The following is a 26,625-nucleotide window of genomic DNA, read 5'->3' on the forward strand; positions in this document are numbered from 1 at the left end:
GAAATGTATACAGAGAAGGCTTCCCAAAGTACGGTAATCCAAAAACATTCAACAGCACTTGGAGCATTTAGGTTAGGCAGTTCTGCTGGGAATAGGTGGGGGAAGCTGTGCAATGGCATTTAATTGTAGACCAGGAGGGAAAACCCCTTTTTGCATAAAACTATGTTTAAAAAGGGACGCTGGTGGCGCTGTCGGTTAAACCACCGAGCCTAGGGCTTGCCGATCAGAAGGTCGGCGGTTCGAATCCCCGCGACGGGGTGAGCTCCCGTTGTTCGGTCCCTGCTCCTGCTAACCTAGTAGTTCGAAAGCACGTCATAGTGCAAGTAGATAAGTAGGTACCGCTGCTGCGGGAAGGTAAATGGCGTTTCCGTGCGCTGCTCTGGTTCACCAGAAGCGGCTTAGTCATGCTGGCCACATGACCCGGAAGCTGTCTGCAGACAAACGCCGGCTCCCTTGGCCTATAGAGCGAGATGAGCGCGCAACCCCAGAGTCGGTCACAACTGGACCTTGTGGTCAGGGGTCCCTTTACCTTTTATGTTTAAAAAACTGGTTTGTCCCCTAGTATATCATCATCATCATCATCATCATCATCATCATCATCATCATATTGAGCTGTTCAGAATGAATCTACCTTGGATTAGGACATGTGATCTAGATGCTGCCTTTGTACTAATTAAACTCAGGCTCAAAATAAGGAAAGTGCTCAGAATTAACCTCCCTGTTTGCAGGATACCAAGGGGCTAGTATGCTCTTGGATGCTGACTCCAGATCACCAAATATTCCTCTGGGGCTTGAATTTGGTACTAAGGCACCCTGAGCAAGGATAAAATTTGCCCCATCCCCAAGATTCCTTATTTCCACAATAATACCTTTTGGTACAGTTTTTACATTTAAACTTTTCAGTAGACAACTGTATAAATACAGGATTCAGAATTGCTGCTGTTATTTTATGCCCCCTCGGCTTGGCACCCTCAGCGGGGGAACCCTCCTGCACAACTTTAAATATGGCAATGTCTCCTCCAATGGCAATAGGGGAAGAAAGGAGGGAGAAGGTTTTCTCAGGGATGACCAGAAATTAGGGGATGTCCCTGATAAACAGAAATTATTTGGAATGCAGGTTGAGTAGCATAAAGTCACTTACTGCAGGATTGTGTTTCTGGGGGGGGGGGTTGGGAAAAGTTGTATGGAACATCTGCTGCAGCTTGTGGGCTGATGACCCCACTAATGAAGTGGTCTCCTGGTCAGTAATAATTTAGTGGATCGTTTTCCTTTTTCAGATTCAAGGGGCATTTTGCTTTCAGCACCCCACTAGTCCCATGGAACCTTAGCAGCAGACGTAGTAGCAGCAATATCACCCTGGCTACGCCTGCCAGAGTCTTACCTGTAGCAGTCCAGCTGTTCCAAATGGCTTAATTTAGTATAAAATAAAGACGCAGAAAGCTAGCATATTTTCACGTACGGAGGGGCAGCTCATTCAGACATCTTCTCCTCTCCTCCGGTCACTTTATTATCCTTTGTTCTCTCCAGCCGCATGGCTGCATTCCAGTGTCTCTTGTTACCTCATCCGGCCAAGGCTTAAACCCACCCACACCATATAGGGTCATCACTGCCCAGAGGAAACACAACTCCATTTAAGGTCAATACATCCTAATACATTGTAAGGCACGGACATGCAGGTCACTGGGTCAGCAAGACACCAGGTGGCACTACAAACCTTTGCCATGACTTCCTGGCTCCCACACTTACCGTATTGTGGCAGCAGTGACATTAGTAGCACAGCTGGACTCCTACAGTAGCTTCAGAAAAAAAGTAACAAAATGAAGACTCCTGCAAAAATTAGTCCTCTGCCCCCAATGTCTGAGACCAGGTTCTCAGTAGAATTGGAGATATTTATGTCCTAGTTCTTCTTTCAGCCTTATTACAAGACTTTTAACTCATCCTGTCTTTGAGTCTGATGTCTATGACTCAAAGGCCACCTTTGGGGAAATCCCTGGGCTAGAGATTTTGATAATGAGAAGGTTGAGAAGGTCCACCTCCTCTGCAACCTCCTCAAGGGGCAGAGGCAGGGTTGTAGCTAGAGAAAAACAGCTTTGAGAGAACTCACAGATGGGGCTGCCAATCTGGGTCCTGCTAGGTCTGATGAAACCAGCAAAGTTTAACCATCAGTAGAGAAGCCATGATGGATAAAGGCTAGTAAGGCAGGAGATGATAGTGTTTTAGAAACTGAATTATATTATCCTTACAACAAACCTCTGAGGTAGGTTAGGCCGAGAGACTTGCCCAAGGTCACTCAATGAGCCTAATAAGTGAGCAGGGATTTGAACATTGGTCTCCTAGGTCCAAGGCATAAAATGAAGCTGGATGTTGCATAATTTAGGACAGTACCATACATTCCAAGATTTCTCTGGTGAAAATAGGGACACCGTATTCCATCATAATTTTATTATTTATATAACCTCCCCACACCCATCTGACTGGGTTGCCCTAGCCACTCTGGGTGTCTTCCAGTATATATAAACCATAATAAAACATGAAACACTTTAAAAAACTTCCCTATACAGGGCTGCCTTCAAGTGTCTTCTAAAGGTTGTATCCACTTGGCTCAGGGGTCACATAACTCCATACCCTCTAACATTTCTCTGATGAAATTAGTCAGAGTATGGGATTTGCTCCCACATGAGGCAGGGGTGGCCACCAACTTGGAGAGCTTTTCTAAAAAAAGGATTGCACAAATTCACGGAGCACAAGGCTATCAATGGCAACTAAGTATTTCGAATCTCCACTACTAGAGGCAGTAGCTCTCTCAATACCAGTTTCTGGGAACCCCAACTCTGAAGGACTGATCTTGTGCCCAGGTCATGCTTGCGGCCTTCCCACAGGAACCTGGTTGGCCACTGTGACAGCAGGAAGCTGAACTGAATGGGCCTTTGATCTGAAGAAGAAGAAGAAGATGACGACGACTTTGGATTTGATATCCCGCTTTATCACTACCCGAGGGAGTCTCAAAGTGGCTAGCATTCTCCTTTCCCTTCCTCCCCCACAACAAACACTCTGAGGTGAGTGAGGCTGAGGGACTTCAGAGTAGTGTGACTGGCCCAAGGTCACCCAGCAGCTGCATGTGGAGGAGTGGGGAAGTGAACCTGGTTCACCAGATTACGAGTCCACCGCTCTTAACCACTACACCACACTGGCTCCCTCAATTGGGTCTCCTCAAGGTTCTTTCATCTGTTTTCAACAGGCATAAACAGATATGTCCCTCTCACGTGCCTAGACCATCTGACTTCACACAATAGGGGTATGTTCGGGGTTGAGGGGTTTCTTCTGATAACTGATACTGAGCACTCACTGAGCTTTCAGAACCTTCCTTGACCAAAGTTTAGAGACAGAAGGAGAAGCAAAGGCAGCATTGTTCAGTTTTGGACACTTGGAGCTACTGCTAGTCCCTAGCAGTGTGAGGAAGTTATTGCTTCTGTTTGCCGCGTGTAGCATGGCAGCTATTCAAACACTGCCATGTGCTTCAGTCACTGCCTGACCAGCTCAGCATGTCACCACAACTTCCTGCTTTTGCTACAGATGCCCCCTCCCTGAGGTGGGCGGAGGTTGTGATACTTCTGGCACGCACTGCTTCCTTTCTTGGAAGGAGGATTTTATGAAGGCGGAGTGCTGATTTTGCTGACATCCTTCCATCCCACAGTGTTCTGAGTCTATTAATATATATTGGCCCCTTCCTCAAACTGGGGTGTAGGGATGGGTGAATCTGCCAATGTCGGTTTCTCATTTCCCCAATCTTAAGTTTGGTTCTCCTAATTTGTGATTCATTCATTTCTAGCACAGAATGTTCTCATTTGAAGGATTCCTGTGTGACCTTTTATGTTTCGCTCACCTTATGGTCTTGATTTATCGGTAACTTTTAAAATGAGGCTGCATTTTAACTTGTATTTTAACTTGGTTTCCCCCCCCCCTCATGTTTTTTACTGTGATTTTATTGGTGTTAGCCGCCCTGAGCCCGGCTCTGGCCGGGGAGGGCGGGGTATAAATAATAATAATAATAATAATAATAATAATAATAAAAATAAAAAAAACATTTTAATACAAAACATTGCCTAATGTATTTATTTTGCAGATTTACTCTAATACAATGCATTTTTGTATTCCACGGTCACTAACATGCATTTATACTTTACTAAATATATATTATTATATATCTTACTTGGCTAGAAAACTGTGTTGCAAAATCAGAGAATGGTGAATTATAAAAGATACGGCATTTTGCTTCATGTCTTGCTCAAAAGGTTTTCTCCCTTTTCAGAACTGTCTCTTGCAAATTCCACACACAGCTACAGCCACTTCTGCCTCTGCCCTTCCTTGCTCACCACTGCCACGTGAACCCAAGAAAGTTGCTTAGAAAAGGAATGAGGCGCCTGGCAGAGGCAGATTTAGGGGAGGGCGACCTGTTTGGCCACACTGGGTGTGGAGTCTTGGGGGAACCACAGGAGGCATTGCATCTATGACATAGAATGGAAAGTGAGAGGCGAGGAAGGACACAAAAATCTGGCATCACACAGGGTGCATCTGGAAATTGAGACTGCAGGGTCTACCCCTACACTTGGGCTGTAAACCCCATCCCTCTTTCGGAACAATATCAAACCCTGAAAAATCCCTTTTATTTGCAGCATCAGCTGCAACTCTTGGTTCAAATCGCTCTAAACTGTCTGAGGAAGACTGTTTGACTTTGTTCACAAGTGCCTTTCCTTGCATTTTGTTTCCTGTTGACGACAAGCATTTGATAAGAGAAGAAGAAGAAGAGTTTGGATTTGATATCCCGCTTTATCACTACCCGAAGGAGTCTCAAAGCGGCTAACATTCTCCTTTCCCTTCCTCCCCCACAACAAACACTCTGTGAGGTGAGTGGGGCTGAGAGACTTCAAAGAAGTGTGACTGGCCCAAGGGCACCCAGCAGCTGCATGTGGAGGAGCGGAGACGCTAACCCAGTTCCCCAGATTACGAGACTACTGCTCTTAACCACTACACCACACTGGCCACACATGTGCTGTACATAGTGTTTTGCTGGCACCGCCGCTCCAGCGCCGTACGGATGGTGCCGGGATCCTCTGCTCGTGGCTGCAGCCATTGAGGAGCCTCCGTTCGTGGCTGTAGCAGCGACGGAGGGATCCCACCGCCATCCACACGGTGCTCGAGCAGTGTCGGCGGCAAACCGCTATGTACAGCGCATGTGCGGCGTCATTATGTACAGTGCGTGTGTGCGACGCCACACATGCGCTGTACATGGTGGTTTGCCGCCGGTGCTGGGATCCTCTGCTCGTGGCTACAGATCCTCCACATGTGGCTGTGGCAGTGTGATGGCTGCTCACGCCGCCGTGAGCCCCCGCGGAGTGCCTTCTTGTCACCCTCCCAGACATGGCACCCGGGGCGCACAGCCCCCCTGCCCCCATTGCGACACCACTGGATAAGAGGGCCCTGCTGAGCACCCCCTCCCCATGGCATCTGCCCAAAGATGGTAAATGCATGAATTCAATAGGATTTGCTTAACGAGGAGAGAGCCTTCCCTCCTCTTACCAACGTGCATGGAATTCCTGGTCACCTATGGCAACCAGGCGGGTGCTTAAATACAAGGCTGCACTAACTGCTTTAACTGACCAATCCTGACTCTTCATTTCCAATGTTCCTTCCTCCAGCAGACTCCCCCTCCCCTTTTACCTCAACATTCCACCTACTAAACGATTCTCCCTCCCTTCCAGAAAGTGCTTCAGAAACTATTGACCACACACAAGTATTTACATATACCAGTGGCGTAACATGAGTTGCCAGTACCTGGAGCCACATGAAGGGCCTGGGGTGGGAAGGAGGGAAACTGGCTGAGTGCACATGCGCATTTACTGCCTAACAGCAACCACAGCATCCAGGAGATCACGGCTGCAGAGATAAGAAGAGTCGTTCCATTATCTGAAGAGGTCACTTCCTGGTTCGTATGGAGAAGCCATTTTAAACAGAGCCCAGTGATGGAAGCACCCAGCTGTATTGAGGCAGCACCAGGTGCTGACATTTTGCACCCCTAGCGGTTGTGTGCCTGGGGCAGCCGCCCCTGTGACCCCCACCCCCCCATGCTATTTTTTTTAAAAAAGATGATATTGGTTTTTTATAATTACATACTATACATACACATATTATATTACATTTTACATTTATTCTTGCTCTCAAGAGCTGACTTTACTCCTTCCTTCTCCTGGCTTTTTTGTGTCGTCTTTAACTTTTCGCATTGTCTTTATCCATTTTGTATATAGCTGTTCTTCTTCAATTTTTGTCCATGAAATGTCCGTAAACAAACAAATCTTTCTATATATACAATTCTTGTTGTCTGTCTATATTCATTTACAAATGCTGTTCAACCTTGGTCATAATAAAGGTAAAGGTAAAGGTACCCCTGCCCGTTCGGGCCAGTCTTGCCAGACTCTAGGGTTGTGCGCCCATCTCACTTAAGAGGCCGGGGGCCAGCGCTGTCCGCAGACACTTCCGGGTCATGTGGCCAGCGTGACAAGCTGTATCTGGCGAGCCAGCGCAGCACACGGAACACCGTTTACCTTCCCGCTAGTTAGCGGTCCCTATTTATCTACTTGCACCCGGGGGTGCTTTCGAACTGCTAGGTTGGCAGGCGCTGAGACCGAGCGACGGGAGCGCACCCCGCCGCGGGGATTCGAACCGCTGACCTTTCAATCGGCAAATGTATATTGGTCATAATATACGTTTTTAATTCATTTTGATATTATTGTCCAATAAATTTCGTTGTATTTTCCCGTTATGAGGTTTATTTCAGTTCTACTGGTTTCCCTATTTCACATCATCTTCTCCATATATAACATAAATTTCCCCCATTCTTTTTTATATGTTTCATATCACCCTGATGTCAAATTTTTGCTGTTAGTTTGTCTATTTTACTTGCATCCCAGACTACATTAATATCTGTACCTTTATTTAGATTTAATTCAAAGTATGTATTTAGATTTTTTTTAGTTCTTTCTAATATTTCTGTATTATCTAACTGTCATTTATTCTCCACCTCCGTGCTGTTGGGTCTTTACTCTTCCATTCCATTACAATAACTTTATGATCTGAGTGTTAAGTACTAAGGCACTGCCAGTTGCTGGCATTCTGAAGTGGGGAAAGAACATGACTAGATTAAGTTCCCGCTTGTGGGCTTCCCGTGTTTGTTTGCTTATTATCCAGCTTTCTGGCAGCTAACAACACTGCAATATACCAGGAAATGAATTGAAAAGGATGTTTAAAATAATATTTGTGTTAAGTTGTGGGCGAACATATCAGACAACACAGCGATTCTTCAGAGGCCAGAACAGAACTGAACTGAAGGGTTCAGTCAGCCTGCTTATATAGAGCTCCAGAACAACGTAACTGTAGCAACTTTCTAAAACTATCCAATCACTGAAGGTCAATTTCAATCCTTCATTTGCATACAAACTATCCAATCACTGAACGTCACTTTCGATCCTTCATTTGCATACAAACTATCCAATCACTGAACGTCACTTTCGATCCTTCATTTTCATAACTATCTACAGTATCCCCCTGCTGGCCCAGGGTGAGAACTTCAGTACATAACAATTTGTAAAAAAACAAACACCAGAAGCTTTTCTTTTGAGATTTATAGGGACAGAACTACCTAAATTGTGCAGAAATTTATTCATGTATGCTGCTACAGCAGCAAGAATGCTACTTGCCCCAAAATGGAAAGAAGCAGAAGTCCCAGCAAAGGAAGAATAAATACAAAAACTTAAGGAATATGCAGAAATGGCAAAACTTGCTGGAAGAATAAGAAATCAAGAGAGCAAGCTTTTTATTTTTAAAAAATGGAAATGGTTTATTGAATATTTACAGATAAATTGCAAGCAGATCAAAACATTGGGAGGATTATTGTAATAACCTGCAGTTTCATACAAGTATATATTTTAAGTAGATAAATAAATGAGCAAATTAAATGAATTTGGATATGCAGAAGATATTAAAAAATAAATTTAAGGAACCGCAGAAAGAGGGAGAAGGAAGCCAAGTTTCGAAATGTTAAAATGATTGTAAAATTAATGAAATGTATAAACCTGAAAAGTATAAATATTTTTTTTAAAAAACCCCACAATGCAACATACCATTATAAAAACAGGTGACTCTATTACAATTATTAAACAGGCCAAACTATTCCAAATGAAACAGAACAGCACAAAACAAAAGTGGCGGGTCTCAGAACAGCTCAACTGTTAGAGGTCAAGGTCAAGAGATGCAGGATAACTTTAAAAGGAGTTCAGAAAATTTCATATAAGATAAGGCTATCAGTAGCCACTAGCCATAATGTCTATGTCATCAGTCCATTATCGAAAACATCTGCCTCTGAAGACCAGCTACTGGGCATCAGAGAAGGGGAGACTGCTGTTGTGTTCAGGCCCCGTTTGTCGGCTTCTAGTTTGGCCTGATCCTGCAGCCTCTTCTAACATTCTTCTGATTACACTGTTAATACCAAAAAACCCCACATCGACTTTTCCCCCCTGGGTGCGAGTCTTAGAATTTTCCTCCAGGTGCAAGTATGTCTCAGGGCTATCCAGAAGTACTTCATCTCAAGCCAAGACTTATGACATTAAAAAAGAGTGAAAGACAAAGATCCAAAGTATATCTTGGTTCCAGCCAAGCTGAAGGAATCCCCAGAGGACAAAATTGGGTTCAGAGCATGGATGCGCTCATTCTCCCCCCCTCTTGTTGTCCCAGAATTGCGTCCCCATGGTTGGTTATACTGCAAAGAGAGAGATAAAACAGATACTTACAAAAAAAATAACAGCGACATATTATCTATGGTAGTGTTTGAATGACCCTTGTGTACATAAAATATTAAGAAATAAAGGAAAATCGGTACGCTAGGTTGTAAGAAAGTGTTAGAAAGTATATTAAATGTAAGGTAATAATTATAAGTACATTCAAAATCACAAATGGCAACTATATCAGGAAATGATATTTTACTTCAGTTTGTTGTTGTTTTATTTTATTTTATGTACCATTATATGATTTTAGCTTAGCTGATATCTAAGTGGAATTAGAAGGTCAAATTAACATTCTATGTTAAACTAATTTAAGAATATATATCTATATATTGTATGTATGTGTGAAGTTAAATCTGTAATGACATTAATGAATTTCAATAAAGAATTTTTCATCAAAAAAAAAAAAGGGAGAGAGAGAGAGAGAGAGAGAGAGAGAGAGAGAGAGAGAGAGAACAGGGAACATCCTGCAAAATGGAAATATATAATTGTATGTAAGTATAGATCTGAAATTGTTGTTTATGGTGAACACTTTTCTATTTTCTAAAATTCCATTTTTTACTTTTCTTTTTTCTTCTACTTTCCCCCCTCCTTTTCTTTCTGAATATTGCTTTTTAGATGTATAAATAATTATGTTTATGTGTATATGTATGATAGTTGTTTCTTAATTTCTTTATTTATTCAATATTCTTTTTTTGTACTCAATAAAATTTATAATAAAAAATTAATTTAAAAACAAAACAAAACAGGGAGCGTCTGCTGTGCGTGGAGCCAAACAGATGAAACCAAAAGATTTCTCTTGGCAGAGAGAGGTGGGGAGGGAGGAGACCCCCAACCTAATCCTGAAATGACAGAGAATCCTACAGAATCTGTAATGTTGTTCTGCTTTGAGAGCTCCCCATTGAGACACCTGGTTGGCCACTGTGGGGACAGGATGGGGGTGGATAGATGTGGCTGCTTCTTGTAACAAGTGCCATATTTTTCTGATGTAAAACTTTTTTAAAAAAATTAATACACAATCTTTTAAGATTGGCTCATTAAGTCCTTGCATGGACCAGACTCAAGGGGAGACTTCTTACTCATGTTCTATGATTCTGTGGTTTCTATGTGCCTAGGTAATTTGGTTTCAAAATGGTGGGGGCAGAGGCAGATTTAGGGGAGCACGCCCCCTGGTACATCATAGTTGCAGAGTCTCGGTGGCACCACAACTATGATGTAGAATGGAAGGCGCAAGGCGGGTGGTGCCAAATTTTGATGTTGCACAGGAGCCACTGAAATTTGAGACCCCAAGGTCCATCAAGTGCGGGGTGTGTGTTTGTGTGAATTTGTTTGAGGAAACATGTAGTTGTGGCATAGCACCTCATCAAACTCTGGGAAGTGCTCCATTCATTCACTGTCTGAAAGCTGCGGCAGCACCACCAAAACCACAACCCAGCAGGAGGAAGTAGTGAGGGCCGAGGATCGAATATGCTGACATTCTTCTATCCCACTGGGTTCTGAGTTCCTGTTTTTAAACCGCTTTGGGTCAACCTTAGTTCCAAAACTTTCCCTTCCCCAAACTGAAACTTCTGTACTGGTTGTCAGGATATTACCCACTTAAGCTCAAGGTTCTACTGCAAGTGGACAAAGCCTTAAGCTGACCAGGTTACCCGAAGGACCACCTTATGTACCAGCTGCAGAAGCCCTCCTTGCTGTCCCACAATATTATCTCATATTCATTTCATTTCTACTCAAACCAAAGTTTTCAGCAGAGCATCACCATTAGCTTGGAACACTGTCCTCACATTTTGTCACCAGCTGGTAAAGTTTCTGTTTCTCCAGGTATCTTTAGATAATTAATTGGATTCAGTGTTGGCCATTTGTTAATATTGACTCAGTTAATTTCTAGGGGAGGGGGTGAATCATGCATTCATTTTCATTGCTCCCCTTTCAATGCCACCTCGGTGTGGTGGAGTGGTTAAGAGCAGTGGACTCGTAATCTGGTGAACCGGGTTCACTTCCCTTCTCCTCCACATGCAGCTGCTGGGTGACCTTGGGCTAGTCACACTTCTCTGAAGTCTCTCAGCCCCACTCACCTCACAGAGTGTTTGTTGTGGGGGAAGAAGGGAAAGGAAATTGTTAGCCACTTTGAGACTCCTTAGGAGTCTCAAAGGCCTGGAAACGATGCCTTATGAGGAACGGCTAAGGGAGCTGGGCATGTTTAGCCTGGAGAAGAGGAGGTTAAGGGTTGATATGATAGCCATGTTCAAATATATAAAAGGATGTCATATAGAGGAGGGAGAAATGTTGTTTTCTGCTGCTCCAGAGAAGTGGACACGGAGCAATGGATCCAAACTACAAGAAAGAAGATTCCACCTAAACATTAGGAAGAACTTCCTGACAGTAAGAGCTGTTCAACAGTGGAATTTGCTGCCAAGGAGTGTGGTGGAGTCTCCTTCTTTGGAGGTCTTTAAGCAGAGGCTTGACAACCATATGTCAGGAGTGCTCTGATGGTGTTTCCTGCTTGGCAGGGGGTTGGACTCGATGGCCCTTGTGGTCTCTTCCAACTCTATGATTCTATGATAGGATAGTGATAAAGTGGGATATCAAATCCAAACTCTTCTTCTACACCCCCTTCATGCTGGCTTTGTTCTGGCAGCCTATTTCTGGCAAGCTCCACAGCCACGGTTAAAAGAAAACACATATCCCTGTTTCATTCCACACACCCCACTCTGTGTTATTCGATTTCTTACTCCAAAAACCATATTTCTGTTTTGGAATCAACTGCTTTGGCCAACCTAAAATGGAGAAAACATGGACTCCACCTCAAACGCAGAGAAGCTGACTTCTTGCACCGTTTAAGCAGGGGGTTTGGAATCCAACCAAAAGGGAAGAAGCTTCCCTTTAGAAATATAAACCAGGTAGGAAAAGAACATGGTCAAAGGCCTCACCTCAATCACTGAGATCCTCTGATAAGGCACTACTGGTAGTTCCAAGAGCTCCAGTTAACTGTAACTAGGACACTGCCCTGTTCCTAATTGTTTAAAGTTACTCTGAGTTACTTTTGCAAAAGAAGTGACAAATAACCTTAATAAGCAAAATAAAAGTAAGAATGCCCATAAAGGAACCATCCCCATCTTCTTTCAGAAGTCTCTTAAAAGCTATACCTTTTACGACAGGCCTTTGTTAACATGAATTTTCTCTTTCTAACCAATTGCCATCTAGTGATGTTTGTTATGGATACATTGGCTTGTTTTGTTCCCTTGAAATGTTTTAAAGTGCAGATTATTAATATGTGAGTAAAGGTAAAGGGCCACATGACCATTAGGTCTAGTCGTAGCCGACTCTGGGGTTGCGGCACTCATCTCGCTTTATTGGCCAAGGGAACCGGCATACAGCTTCTGGGTCATGTGGCCAGCATGACTAAGCCGCTTCTGGCAAACCAGAGCAGCGCACGGAAACGCCGTTTACCTTCCTGCCGGAGCGGTACCTATTTATCTACTTGCACTTTGACGTGCTTTCGAACTGCTAGGTTGGCAGGAGCAGGGACCAGACAATGGGAGCTCACCCCGTCGTGGGGATTCGAACCGCTGACCTTCTGATTGGCAAGTCCTAGGCTCTGTGGTTTAACCCACAGCGCCACCCGCGTCCCTTAAACAGAACCCTTAAAAGGGTTTTGCAGGTACAGTTTATTTGCAAAGATAATTTCACTGGAACAGCCTTAGTGAAAGACAGAATTGCTCTTCTTCACACACTTGCCCCTGCTTATCCCCACAAACTTACCCCCACTGGAGCTGCCAGACCCTTGTTTCTTAGCTGCAAAAGAGGGAATGGAGAAGGAGGTTAGTGTCTTTGGCTGGGTGAGCAAGGATGGGGGTGCTGGGATATTCTGTTCCACCTTAAGAATAGATGTGTGGAATTGTTGTATGTCACATGTCTGTTTACACTCCAGCACAGCTTGCTGGGAACTTCCGTTTGTGTATAGCTTTTGCTTATCCTGTCTTGCTTTGGACACAAAGGAGATCGGACATGTTTACCTTTTGTCCTGATGTACGCTGAATAAACTGCTTGTAAATCTGCTCACACAACTTCTCCTGCCACCTCTGTTGCGTAGCGTTTACTCTGCTGAGTAGCGTGCCCTAGCTTCTGAAGCTTGGGTCGCTGATGCTTCACAGTGGCCGGTGGGCTGGAGCCAGCTGGGGGCCTGCCAATTGCCCCCATTTCCTTGGTCGCATGCCAACAACAGGGTTATGGGCCCACATCCACGGCGCTTACACCTCTCTCTCTCTCTCTCTCTCTCTCTCTCTCTCTCTCTCTCACACACACACACACACACACACATGCCCTTCTCTGATGAGCTGTCTTACTGTTTTAGCCAGAGACAAAACCCGTGACAAATACACATATATGCTAAGAGTTACAAACCTTTAAACTAATGCATCAGTGGCAGGGGAGATAAGCAGGGGAGGTCCAGCAGGGGAGAGCAGCAAAACTGCTCACCAAACTTATGCATCCTTCCCAGAATGGAGAGTATCAGTAGGAAAGGGAATCACTTTAGCCCACAGAATGACTGACTGCAACCTGGTAGCAAATGCGGCCCCAAATATACTTACTGATGTGCACATAGATCCCAACACTCACAGCCACCAGGAGGAAGATTCCGCTCAGGATGCAGCCAATAATGATCCCCACGTGGGAGCCTAAAGTTGAAAGGTGGGAAGGAGGGAGAGGAGAATAATTGAAGGGAAACCAAGAAGAGTCTTTGCTTTTCATGGGAGGAAACCAAAGATGGCCACAGGACTTAGGAGCTCATGAAATTCAGAGAGGTTCAGTGGTACAAAGGGGGAATAGTGAAGGATGGCCCATCCCACCCCTCTTCACCCACCCAGCTTTGCAAGAGTCCTTCCGGGGCGGGAGTGAAAGGTCATTCTCTCCCTACAGAGGGATGCCTTGATAAGGTTTTACTCATCAACATCTGGTGGACGCGTTCACCTTCAATATACTTCAATATACATAAAATATTTGTGAACATTCCAGGACATTGCAACCACTTGGGCTTACCAGGGGAAAGATGGCAGCCAACTTTTGCCAGTACTGTATACTTGAAGGAGCGGCTCCACCCCCATCGCTCAGCCCAGACACTGAGATCCAGCTCCGAGTGCCTTCTGGAGGTTCCCTTACTACGAGAAGTGAAGTTACAGGGAGCCAGGCAAAGGGTCTTCTTGGTAATGGCACTCTCTATATGGAATGCCCTCCTATCAGATGTCAAGGAGATAAAGAACTATGTAACTTTTAAAGACATCTGAAGGCAGCCCTGTATTGAGATGTTTTTGATGTTTGACGTATTATTATGCTTTAATATGTGCTGGAAGCCGCCCAGAGTGGCTGGGGAAACTTGGCCAAATGGGCAGGGTATAAATAATAGAAGTATTATTATTTAGAATATTAAATTTGAGTTCAGAGAAGATTGGGCATACTTCCATCCCATTCGTCTCCCCGCAATCTCTCACCAGGTTCTTCTGAGGGCACGTCCATAGGCTTCTGTAGGCCAATATGCTCCACATGGCACCAATAGTGGTTCCTGTCTTTGGGGTTGATCTTAATGCTGAGCCAGTTGTAGTAGGTTCCATCTGAGTTGGGGAGAACGCCCCCATGAACTGTATCCTGCCCAGAAGATTCCCCATCCTTTCTCCAGGTAGAGTTGATCTCCTTGGGATAGAAGCCGTGGGCCCGGCAGATGAGAGTTTCCAAGCCATCATTGTTTGGCTTCCTAGTTACCTTGACTACTGGGAGTTCTGCAAAAATGGCAGCACTTTAGTTAACACACGAGGCTATCCAGTGGCTGGCAGGACGAACACTGAACTATGCCCCACCCCAGAGATTACGATCTCAGGCCTAGAGCATCCCCAAGAGACACATTTCCATAGGAGCTATTGTACAAAGTAGCTTCCTTGCGATAAACACTTACGTTCCTCATTGGCACTCACAACCTCTGATTATTCCTAGAATGACAGGAATACAGCATTGTCCAAAAACAACTTCCTCAAGGAATTTGGTTGAATCTAAATTTATCAGACATAAAAAATTTCCCAATACAGAACTATCTAAACAGATAGTTGTTTATTTCCTTGACATCTGTTGCGAGGGTGTACCACAGGGAGGGCACCACTACCAAGAAGGTCCTCTGCCTGGTTCCCTGTAACCTCACTTCTCGCAATGAGGGAACCGCCAGAAGGCCCTCGGAGCTGGACCTCAGTGTCCGGGCTGAACAATGGGGGTGGAGACGCTCCTTCAGGTATAGTGGGCCGAGGCAGTTTAGGGCTTTAAAGGTCAGCACCAACACTTTGAATTGTGCTCAGAAACGTACTGGGAGCCCATGTAGGTCTTTCAGGACCAGTGAAAAAGATTGCTGAGCCAAGAAACCAAGACTTTAGTGTCATCAGTCCAGTCCTTTGGAACACTCTGCCAATAGAAATTTGGCAAGCACCTTCAAGTCCCAATTTTTAAATGCTTACTGAAAACATTTCTATGCCACATGGCTTATGCAGGCAATTAAGACTATAACCATCTGCAATAGTTAACTGATGTCTGGTTTTGACTGTTTAAATGTTTTATTGCATGGTTTTATAGTTTTATTACTGTAAACTGCTTGGAGATATTTGTTGTGACAAAGCAGTGTAGAAATATTTTTATAACTATCTAACCAATTAACCAAATGAAATATGCCATCTTCCCCCACCTCTGTTGCCCCCCTCACCTTTCCGCAGCAGAGCCTCCTTTGCGTAGGCTTCATATTTCTGCAGCCATTCAATGAAAACCACCTCCACTAAGAACTTGAAACGTGGGATCATGGAACTGTCAGCCTCCCACATCCTCTCAATCACTTGGGCCACCGCATCTGCTGCAATCCAGGCATCAGTCTCCTTGTCAAGGCTGAGAAAGTCCCTCCCATCATAGCCAAACGTCCAATATGCTTCATTGCTCCCATGTGGACTCACCTCAGAGCCAACCATCATCTGCCAGGTATGAAAACCTGAAGAAGACACCCATGATGAGATCACAATGGGGGCATTAGAACAGGTGCAGACCACCCTCTCAAAAACAACAACAACCACTTTTCACCATCAGATCTCAAGCCCTATTTGGTTCTTCTAGATAGATTGAATCTCTCTGACAGTGCTCCATTCATCACTATTTGTGCTTCTGGGTATTGATACAAAAGTCAGATCCAGTTGATAAATTCCACACCCAAATTGAAATATTCTAATCCTTTAAGTGACTAAATCAATTCTACTCTATCAAATGCTTTTTCCGTAGAAACAGAAAAGCATATGGTTGTTTGCTCCTATGTGTGATCCGTATTGCATTTCTCAGTCTTCTAATACTTGTTGCAGGTTTCCTACCTTTCAACCTGCTTGATCTAAATTTATATATTTTACAATGATATCATTCAGCCTTATTGAATCAAAACTATCTTTGCTTAAATCATGGAAGAAATCAATCTGTTAATGCACGTGACTACTGTTATTATTTGCAATAAGGGTTTTTCTATGTCATGAAGACCACCTGTATCCACTGATTCACAATTTTTTAAAAAGATTTTTTTATCACTTTTCCAATATCTTCTAATTTAATTTGTGCTTGCAATTTTCCTAAGTCAGATTTTGTCACCTTTGGGATTCTTTTTTGAAAAAAACTTTTCAATATTCTGTATTGCAGGGTTATCTGATTTATATAATTAATCATAAGATATCTTAAATTGCTTTACTGTTGCCTTTGTCATGCTAGCTGCTACATTTTCATAGACAATTGATGAAATTGTTTTCTTTTTGCTCTTTGCTTAGAAATTTTGCTAAGACTTTAGATGGTTTGTTACCAAATTCAGAATATTTTTATCTAAGAAAGAATAAAGATATCTCCAACATCTGAAATTGCATTAGCTGAAGCTGTTGTCTAGTACCCTTTCATTGGTCATATATTTGTGAATCTCTATTTTGCTTATGTAGTCATTCCAAAGTGCTAACCTTATTTCTTAGAAGAGTCCCTTGTTGAAATATTCTTTTTTTAAATCACTTTTAAAAAATAATTATGCCCCTTATACAGGCTTTGCCTGCATCCTATATAGGCCAAGTGACCTTCAGTCACAAGATCTACCAGGAAGGGTAGATGTGTTCTCTGGTGGTAGTTATGCATATTATCTAATATAGCTGGATTGTTTACCTTGCCTACCTCCCCAGAAAAAAATCTTTCTTAAGCTCATCTCTCTCTCTCTCTGCCCCCCTTCCCTCCCAACCAGCATTAAATGTGCATAGTGTGTGGCGAATTCAAATCTCTTTCACCACCAGGGATGGGGGGGGGTCAGTTCAGTTTAGTCCACTTCTATAGGTGAACCTACTTAAACTGCACTATCTCAAACAATATGATGGTTGCAACAGACTCATCCTTCAATTTTGCAGTTCTCCCAATTTTCCTATGGAGTTCTCCAGCCAAGTAATGTTAACAAAACGGCAACACCTGGACAAAGTGTGCATAAAAATGCATAAATTCATGAAATGGTCATAGAAAAATGCAATACATTTGGGGAAACTGAAAAAAGCTTCATTGTTGGGGGGGATGTTGATGTATTAGGAGAAATTCACACTAAAATGTTAATGAGGACTTCCTTTTTAAGTGCAAACTGATGTAGAAACGAGAACTGAACTGAAATCGACAGATTCGGCCCTTTCTTACATACACTCACCCTTGCTGTGGTTGTAGTACTGCCTTATGATACTGTGGTAATTTTCAAACCACAGCTCACTGTCCTCCAAGACCTTGGTGTACCTGTCCCAATACTCATGAATATCCTCCTTCAGCCTTTTAGCCCAGGAGACTTGAGGCACCCCCTCTTCTGTGTTGCTATCAAAGCGAGTGACGAGCTGGTCATCTGCATACCCCAAAGCAGTGAACTTGGGCATTGTCTGATCGGGTTCTGACACAGATATGTAGATAAGCTGGAACTTGTGGAAGGAGGAGCCTGGAGAGGAGAAAGAGGGGCAGAGTTCAAGCGATCTGCGAGGGACACCGCCATGGGCTCCACCACCATCCCGGAGGGTGAGGAGAAGTGGTGGCAGCGGCTTCCCGGTTCCAGAAAGATCTCAAGAGAGCCCTGCAAAATCTTGTGGGCTCTCGTGAGATCTTGCCAGAGCCCAGAAGCCAGAGCCCAGCCACACAACCCCAGTAAGTAAGGCCTTGGTGGGGGCGACAGTTTCCCATTCTGTCTGTAGTAGCAAAACAGGATGGGATGGGTTTCCTTCTGCCAGTGTCAGGGGCGGAGGAAGGGGGTGCTGTGGGAGCCCCGGGTGTCACCACTGAGGGAGGGTGACAAAATACCAGGGGTCACTCACTGTGGGTCCTGCAGTGCACCCAAGCCACGCATCTCTCCTGGGAGTGACGTGGTGGCTTTGGGTGCCCACAGGCTCCATGCTGCCCCAATGGTCCGCCCACCACCTCCCACTCAGCTGTAGGGGGGCTGAGTGGGAGGAGGCAGGCAGACTCCTTGGAGGCCCCGTGGAGCACCCTGCCCTGGCTCGACCCTCTCCCATGGGAGGCTGCCCCTGTTGGGATGCATCTGGGGAGACGGGGGCATTTGGCAGGCCCCCAGCTGGCTCCAGCATCAATCAGCGACTCAAGCCTCAGAAGCTGAGCACGCTCTTATCAGCAGAGTGAATAACTTCTCACAACGGAAGTGGCGGACAGAGACATGTGTAAGCATTTTTACAGGCGTTTATTCAGCATAGTTCAGGAACAAAGGAAAAACATATCTGCTTCCCTTCGTGTCCAAGCAAACAGCAGTAAAGCAAAAGCAATACACAACGGAAGTTCCCAGCAGACTGCGCTGGAATGTAAACAGACATGTGACATACAACAATACACATATCTGTTCTAAAGGTGGAATGGAACTATAATAATAATAATAATAATAATAATAATAATAATAATAATAATAATAAATTTTATTTATATCCCGCCCTCCCCAGCCGAAGTCGGGCTCAGGGCGGCTAACAACAATAAAACAATACAAAAGTACAACACAAACAACACTCTAAAATCATTCATTATAAAATTAATTAAATTCAAGCCACTGGCCACCATTGGGCCAGAGCTCCGCGAAGATTGCCGAGGGAGGCAGTCAGGCTGTGCCCTGGCCAAAGGCCTGGCGGAACAGCTCTGTCTTGCAGGCCCTGCGGAAAGATGTCAAGTCCCGCAGGGCCCTAGTCTCTTGTGACAGAGTGTTCCACCAGGTCGGAGCCACAGCCGAAAAAGCCCTGGCTCTAGTTGAGGCCAGCCTAACTTCTCTGTGGCCTGGGACCTTCAAGATGTTTTTATTTGAAGACCGTAAGTTTCTCTGTGGGGCATACCAGGAGAGGCGGTCCCGTAGGTACGAGGGTCCTAGGCCGTATAGGGCTTTAAAGGTTAAAACCAGCACCTTAAACCTGATCCTGTACTCCACCGGGAGCCAGTGCAGTTGATATAGCACCGGATGAATGTGATCTCGCAGCGAAGACCCCGTAAGGAGTCTCACTGCAGCATTCTGCACCCGCTGGAGTTTCTGGGTCAGTCTTAAGGGCAGCCCCACGTAGAGCGAGTTACAATAATCCAGTCTGGAGGTGACCGTCGCGTGGATCACAGTGGCTAGGTCAGGGCGAGAGAGGTAAGGAGCCAACTGCTTAGCTTGGCGGAGATGGAAAAACTATACCCTAACAGCTCCATCCCTGGGCACACATGCCACCCCAGGCACCTGATCGAGAGAGAAGCAGAGAAGCTTTGACTATCTAGACACTGTGTGGCATTTTGTTTGCTGACAGCTCTTTCTGGTTTACAGAAATAAAACTGTATGAGCACAGAAATCTGCTTCTCTGGGGCAGTTTTATTGGGATTCAGTTGCAAACCCACCCACCCCATCTCAGGCACTTTTTGAAAGAAAACTATACAGTGGTACCTTGGGTTAAGAACTTAATCTGTTCTGGAGGTCTGTTCTTAACCTGAAACTGTTCTTAACCTGAAGCACCACTTTAGCTAATGGGGCCTCCCGCTGCTGCCGCACCGCCAGAACATGATTTTTGTTCTCATCCTAAAGCAAAGTTCTTAACCCAAGGTACTATTTCTGGGTTAGCGGAGTCTGCAACCTGAAACGTCTGTAACCTGAAGCGTCTGTAATCCGAGGTACCACTGTACTGAATAAAACAATTGTAAATGGCAAGTGACAGAAATTTGTCCATCTACTATCGTGCAGGTGATAGAGGGACATAGTTGTAGGCCTACAACTGCAATGAAAAGTGCACTATGTGAGGTGGATTTTACCCCAAGTGGCTGGGGGGAAACCGCAGGAGATTTGGCTGTGAACTGCACGCACCTGGGGAGCTTCTGCGGCTTGCTATGTCATGGCCCCCCTCCCTTCAGCTTCCTTTCAGGGTCAAACTGCAGTTAGGTTCAGCCAGCCTGCGGAACATCTGCCACTTTTATTTTGAGAGGAAAGCAGCCTCTCAGAAGCTGCAGGTGTTGCAAGGTGGCGGACGCAGTGTGCAGCAACTTCCCTTCCCCTCCCCTCTACCTGAAGCAGAAGCTGAAAAAGAGCTGAGAAGCCCCTGAAACTTCCCCCAACCCTCCTCACCAGCAGTACCTCTGCCTCTGTTGCTCTTTGTGGTGTGTGGCGGGGGGAACATGCAGGAAGGAAAAGAGAAGAACTGCTCCATCTGGTACGTAGGCTGAGACCCTACCTGCCTGCAGACTGTCTCGCCAGAGTGGTGCATGCTCTGGTTATCTCCCGCTTGGACTACTGCAATGCACTCTACGTGGGGCTACCTTTGAAGGTGACCCGGAAACTACAACTAATCCAGAATGCGGCAGCTAGACTGGTTACTGGGGGCGGCCGCCGAGACCATATAACACCGGTCTTGAAAGACCTACATTGGCTCCCAGTACGTTTCCGAGCACAATTCAAAGTGTTGGTGCTGACCTTTAAAGCCCTAAACGGCCTCGGTCCAGTATATCTGAAGGAGCGTCTCCTCCCCCATCGTTCTGCCCGGACACTGAGGTCCAGCTCCGAGGGCCTTCTGGCAGTTCCCTCACTGCGAGAGGCTAAGTTACAGGGAACCAGGCAGAGGGCCTTCTCGGTAGTGGGGCCCGCCCTGTGGAACGCCCTCCCATCAGATGTCAAAGCGATAAACATCTACCTGACATTCAGAAGACATCTGAAGGCAGCCCTGTTCAGGGAAGTTTTTAATATGTGACATTTTAGTGTATTTTTCATCTTTGTTGGAAGCCGCCCAGAGTGGCTGGGGAAACCCAGCCAGATGGGCGGGGTACAAATAATAAATTATTATTATTATTATTATTATTATTATTATTATTATTATTACTCCTACTTCCTCTTTCTCCTGTCTTAAATGTGTGGTTATTTATGCATCAACACACCCCCAGTTGCAAGGAAAATCAAAGGTCAGCACTGGCACAGTTATGTAAAAACTGAAAAGAGCCCAAATGGAAACTGAAACCCACGGCCATCAGATTACAGAATCGTACCATTGTCAGAAAGGACACCCAAGGAATTGGGGGGGGGGGAAATGTAGGAATCACAGCTAAATAAGCCTTAACAGACAGCCATCCAATCTCTGCTTAAAAACTTCCAACAGAGGGAGAGTCTACCAACTTCCAAGGTAGTTTGCTCCATAAACGTTAAATTAAATCTTAATAATTCAGTTCCAAAGCTGGGCAACCCCTTTAACAAATAAAAATATGTTATTCGTCAGGAAAGACGCTGAACAAACTTAATTCATTCCAGAGGTCTGTTCTTAACCTGAAACTGTTCTTAACTAGAGGCGTGCTTTCGCTAATGGGGCCTCTTGCTGCCGCTGAGCCACCGGCACACGATTTCCGTTCTCATCCTGGGGCAAAGTTCTCAACTCGAGGTAACTCTTCCAGGTCAGCGGAGTTTGTAACCTGAGGCGTTTGTAACCTGAGGCGTTTGTAACTTGAGGTAGAAGAAGGAAGAAGAGTTTGGATTTGATACCCCGCTTTATCACTACCTTAAGGAGTCTCAAAGCGGCTAACAATCTCCTTTTCCCTTCCTCCCCCACAACAAACACTCTGTGAGGTGAGTGAGGCTGATAAACTTCAAAGAAGTGTGACTAGCCCAAGGTCACCCAGCAGCTGCATGTGGAGGAGCGGAGACTCGAACCTGGTTCACCAGATTACGAGTCTACTGCTCTTAACCACTACACCACACTGGCCACACTGGTAAAGGTAAAGGTAAAGGGACCCCTGACCATTAGGTCTAGTTGTGACCGACTCTGGGGTTGCCGCGCTCATCTCACTGTACTGGCCGAGGGAGCTGGTGTACAGCTTCCGGGTCATGTGGCCAGCATGACTAAGCCGCTTCTGGAGTATCAGAGCAATGCACGGAAACGCCGTTTACATTCCCCCTGGAGCGGTACCTATTTATTTACTTGCACTTTGACGTGCTTTTGAACTGCTAGGTTGGCAGGAGCAGGGACCGAGCAATGGGAGCTCACCCCGTCGTGGAGATTCAAACCACCTACCTTCCGATCGGCAAGTCCTAGGCTCTGTGGTTTAACCCACAGCACCACCCGCGTCCCTACCACTGTACAAAGCAGAGGTGAAGTTTCAAGGGAAAGGAGTCCTGTTTTATATACTTTTGCAGAACCACAAGCTTCTAAGGAGCGGTTAACAATGACCACAGAGTCTATTATGATGGACCTCCTCCCCTCCCCACCTCTCTCTCTCTCTCTCACTCACACAACTGGTCCTGCTAGTTAGGGATGATGGGAGTTGTAGTCCAAAAACAGCTGGAGACCCAAGTTTGGGAAACACTGCAGTTTGAAGGCACATTCTGAGCCCAGCCAAAAAGACAGAGATTGCCCCACAACTACTAGAGGGACCTGCAAAAGCGAAACTCCCCAGAGGCAGTTTCAAGCGAAGCACAAAACTTAAATCCTCCTGGGCAATTACATTTTTGCATACACTGAAAAGCCTGGCAGGGCTCATTTCCTCTGAAATATTTAAATGCCTTGGCAAGAGCTCAGCCAGATGTGAGGAAGGTGTTTTGTGTGTGAGTGTTTGTGTGTGTGTCTGTCTGTGTCTCTCTATCTGTGTGTGTGTGTGTGTGAGAGAGAGAGAGAGAGAGAGATGTTCAGTCCAGGTCCAGAATCCAATCAACACCAGATAAGTGGAGCAATGTGTGTTTGTGTTTACAGAGATAAAAGTATTGCGGGGTGGGAAACTCCTGTTTGTCAGAAGTTCTGTACTCTCCCTTTCCTATGGCAAAGCCTAAGGCTGGTGCTTCTTTTATATTTCTCCTGACAGCATGCAGGACTTTGCAACGCAAGGGATATTTTTAAAATTATTTTTTTGCATCTAAAAGACAGTGGAATGGACTCGCTCTCCTTCCTTGGGGTTTTTTAAGGCTTAAAATTTAAGCAGAGGTTGGAAGGCCATCTGTCATGGATGCTTCAGCTGAGATTCCTGCATCGCAGGGGGTTGGACTAGATGACCCCTCAGGTCCCTTCCAACTTTGCAATTCTATTATTCTATGACACAAAGCTGATCAGCTGAAGATTTGGAAGCGGGCAAATTCCCCAAATATAGGCTTCCCCCCATGCAAGGCTAGCTTTTTTTTTGGGGGGGGAGTACGAGGCTCCAGAACGATAAGGAGTTTTTTCTCGTGATGGCAACAGCAGGAACTGACCGGGAAGGGAGACTTATGTTGGGGAGACGGTACAAGGTGATCAAATCCGCCTACCCTTACTGTGCCTCCAGTAAATGCGTCGCGCACAGTAAATTGCCCGCTCGCAGATTCCTGTTGCGCGCCAGGCAGCTTAGCCCGCAAAGTCACTCACCGGCGCAGCCGCGCAGCAAAAAGTCAGCAGTCGCCACTAGGATGAAAACGCACCGCCGATGCAGCCGCGACTCCATCCTTCCTCGCCCTCTGCTCTCCTCCTCTGAAACCCGCTGAGTTGCGGCCGCTGGAATCCGTGGCAAGAGCAACGATTGGAGGAGGGGAGGGGGACATTTCTGCCAATCAGAAAAGCGCGTGCAGGTTCCGGGCAGGGGTTGCAGTGCTTTCGCGGTCGGAGAGCGCGGAAAACGAAAGGAAAGTTTTTTTTGCGCTGAGCTCCTGTCTGGATTTCCAGGCGCAAGAGCGTGAGAGAAGGAGCTTGGCTCCTAAATCAGACCCAAAGCCCTTCTCAGGACAGTATTAAGACCCTAAGAGGCCCTATGAATTTTGGTGCCCCCATGTGTACCTAATAATAATAATAATAATAATAATAATAATAATAATAATAATAATAATAATATGTTCACCTGCACCAAGTGGATTCTCCTTACCTGGAAGCTTTTAAAGAGAAATTGGATGGCCATCTGTCATGGATGCATTGCAAGGGGTTAGACTAGGTGATCCTTGCTTTGCCTATATTTATTTACCTACAGAATTTATAGAGCTGCCCCATAGCAGAAGGACTCTAGGAAGGCAGTGGGGTGTAGTGGTTAGAGTGTTGGCCTAGGACTAGGGAGATGATGATAATAAACCAACCAACCAACCAACCAACCAACCAACCAACCAACCAGAAAGAGCTGTCAACAAACAAAATGCCACACAGTGTCTAGATAGCCAAAGCTTCTCTCTCTCTCTCTCTCTCTCTCTCTCTCTCTCTCTCTCTCTCTCTCTCCTACTGCTGTAAATATTTTGCCACTAGCCATCAGGTACCACTGTAATAGAATCATAGAATGGTAGAGTTGAAAGGGACCCTCATGATCATTTAGTCCAACCCCCTGAAGTGCAGGAATATGCAGCTGCCCCTCACAGTGTCTGAACCTGAAACCTTGGCGTTATCAGCACCAAGCTCTAACCAACTGAGATATCCGTTGGTATCCGCCCACAATCTAGAATCCCCAGTTTATGCACCACTGCATAAACCTCTAAGCAAGGACTTGCCAAGAGATGATTTAGAAATGCCACCTTTGGTTAAGTTTCCACTGAACTTTCCTTCTAATTTCTCCGGAACCAACCTTGTTCCTACTATTTTACACTGCTTTCAACTCTTTGCACCATTTCTTTAATTTTGTTATGTTTTAAAGGTAAAGGGACCCCTGACCATTAGGTCCAGTCGTGGACGACTCTGGGGTTGCGGCGCTCATCTCGTTTTATTGGCCAAGGGAACCGGCATACAGCTTCTGGGTCATGTGGCCACCATGACTAAGTCGCTTCTGGCGAACCAGAGCAGCGCATGGAAACGCCGTTTACCTTCCCGCTGGAGCGGTACCTATTTATCTACTTGCACTTTGACGTGCTTTCGAACTGCTAGGTTGGCAAATCCCATCACAGGGATTTGAACCTCTGACCTTCTGATCGGCAAGCCCTAGGCTCTGTGGTTTAACCCACAGCGCCACCTGCTGTGGGTTTTACAGGCTCACTAAATTTATGTTTTACAAGCTCACTAAATGAAAGAACGCCAAAAAACCCACACCCAACCAACTTGATAGCAGTCAAAAAACACACTGACAAATGTCCTCCTCTCAACTCAGTCCAATAGCTGAATCCTACTGTGACCTGACTGAATCATTGCCAAAACAAGATGACACCTGATTGGCTCTCTAAACACTCATGCTCATTGGCTATATTGATATATAATGTTATAGTAAAAAGGTAAAGGTACCCCTGACCGTTAGGTCCAGTCGCGGACGACTCGGGTTGCGGTGCTCATCTCGCTTTATTGGCCGAGGGAGCCGGCGTTTGTCCACAGACAGCAAGAGATGAACACTAGCTCTTGATTCTGATAATTTCACAATATCCAAGTACAACTCAAGGCCTCTCAGATGAATGGACTGAGTAAGCAGTAAGCAGAATATCCTGCTCTTTTGAACAGGCAAAGGCAGAAAGTCAGTCTTCCAGAACTGATATCAGGGCTGGATCTAGGCACATCAAAGAAGCGATTCAGTTGAACGCATTGTTAACTTCATTCATACAGGAAAATCCCGTTGGTGAAAAATGGGACTCCACAGTGCCGTCTGGTGTCACAATGCTATAACGCATATAAAGCATTTTATCTTTATGAATGTAGCTGAGTCCCAGGCCTTATTTGGCTAACTCATGGTTTGCCAAGTACGCACAGTCTGTGGTAGGGCGCTAGGCCGGTGTTTCCCTAAGGCTGGAAGATTGTTTGCCCAAATCCAGGAGTTCCCAATAAGAAGTGGCTGGGAATAGCTCTTGAAAGAAACAACCCAGACTCTTTAGGAAGAAACTCTAGCTTCAAGAAGCTCTTGAGTTGCAGCCCTCTTGAGAGCTGGGCTGGTGTCTTACTCCCTTTCTTGAGAGGCTTGAGGGCATTGGGCAGCAAAGACAAGCCTAACACTAAGGATCCACTCAGTTTATTTCCAACTCTATGGCTGCTGCTATTGCCACTACTAATTTATTTATCTGCCCCCCGACTGGGTTGTCACAGCCGCTCTGGGTGGCTCCCAATTCTTGGCAGAATGTCAAGTGCTTTAAATGTGCTTTACCTATCCTATGAGGGACGTGGGTGGCGCTGTGGGTTAAACCACAGAAGAAGAAGAAGAAGAAGAAGAAGAAGAAGAAGAAGAAGAAGAAGAAGAAGAAGAAAAGGAAGAGGAATTTGGATTTGATATCCCACTTTATCACTACCTGAAGGAGTCGCAAAGCGGCTAACATTCTCCTTTCCCATCCTCCCCCACAACAAACACTCTGTGAGGTGAGTGGGGCTGGGAGCCCAAGGTCACCCAGCAGCTGCATGTGGAG

At 45.4% G+C, this 26,625-nt stretch overlaps 1 protein-coding gene across 1 annotated transcript; it reads right to left on the reverse strand.

The window, feature by feature from the left end:
* Positions 1-8,151: 8,151 nt before the first annotated feature.
* LOC128409454 (major histocompatibility complex class I-related gene protein-like) lies at positions 8,152-23,829 on the reverse strand. The gene is made up of 7 exons (XM_053379963.1): positions 23,708-23,829; positions 17,551-17,826; positions 15,568-15,843; positions 14,321-14,605; positions 13,424-13,510; positions 12,594-12,626; positions 8,152-8,809 (listed from the first exon to the last, which is right to left on the reverse strand). Exons 1-7 carry the CDS (start codon positions 23,781-23,783, stop codon positions 8,805-8,807), a joined length of 1,038 nt encoding a protein of 345 aa, XP_053235938.1. The 5' UTR covers positions 23,784-23,829; the 3' UTR covers positions 8,152-8,804.
* Between the last annotated feature and the right edge of the window lie 2,796 nt (positions 23,830-26,625).

This window comes from Podarcis raffonei, chromosome 2, assembly GCF_027172205.1.
Source record: "Podarcis raffonei isolate rPodRaf1 chromosome 2, rPodRaf1.pri, whole genome shotgun sequence".
Taxonomy (NCBI): domain Eukaryota; kingdom Metazoa; phylum Chordata; class Lepidosauria; order Squamata; family Lacertidae; genus Podarcis; species Podarcis raffonei.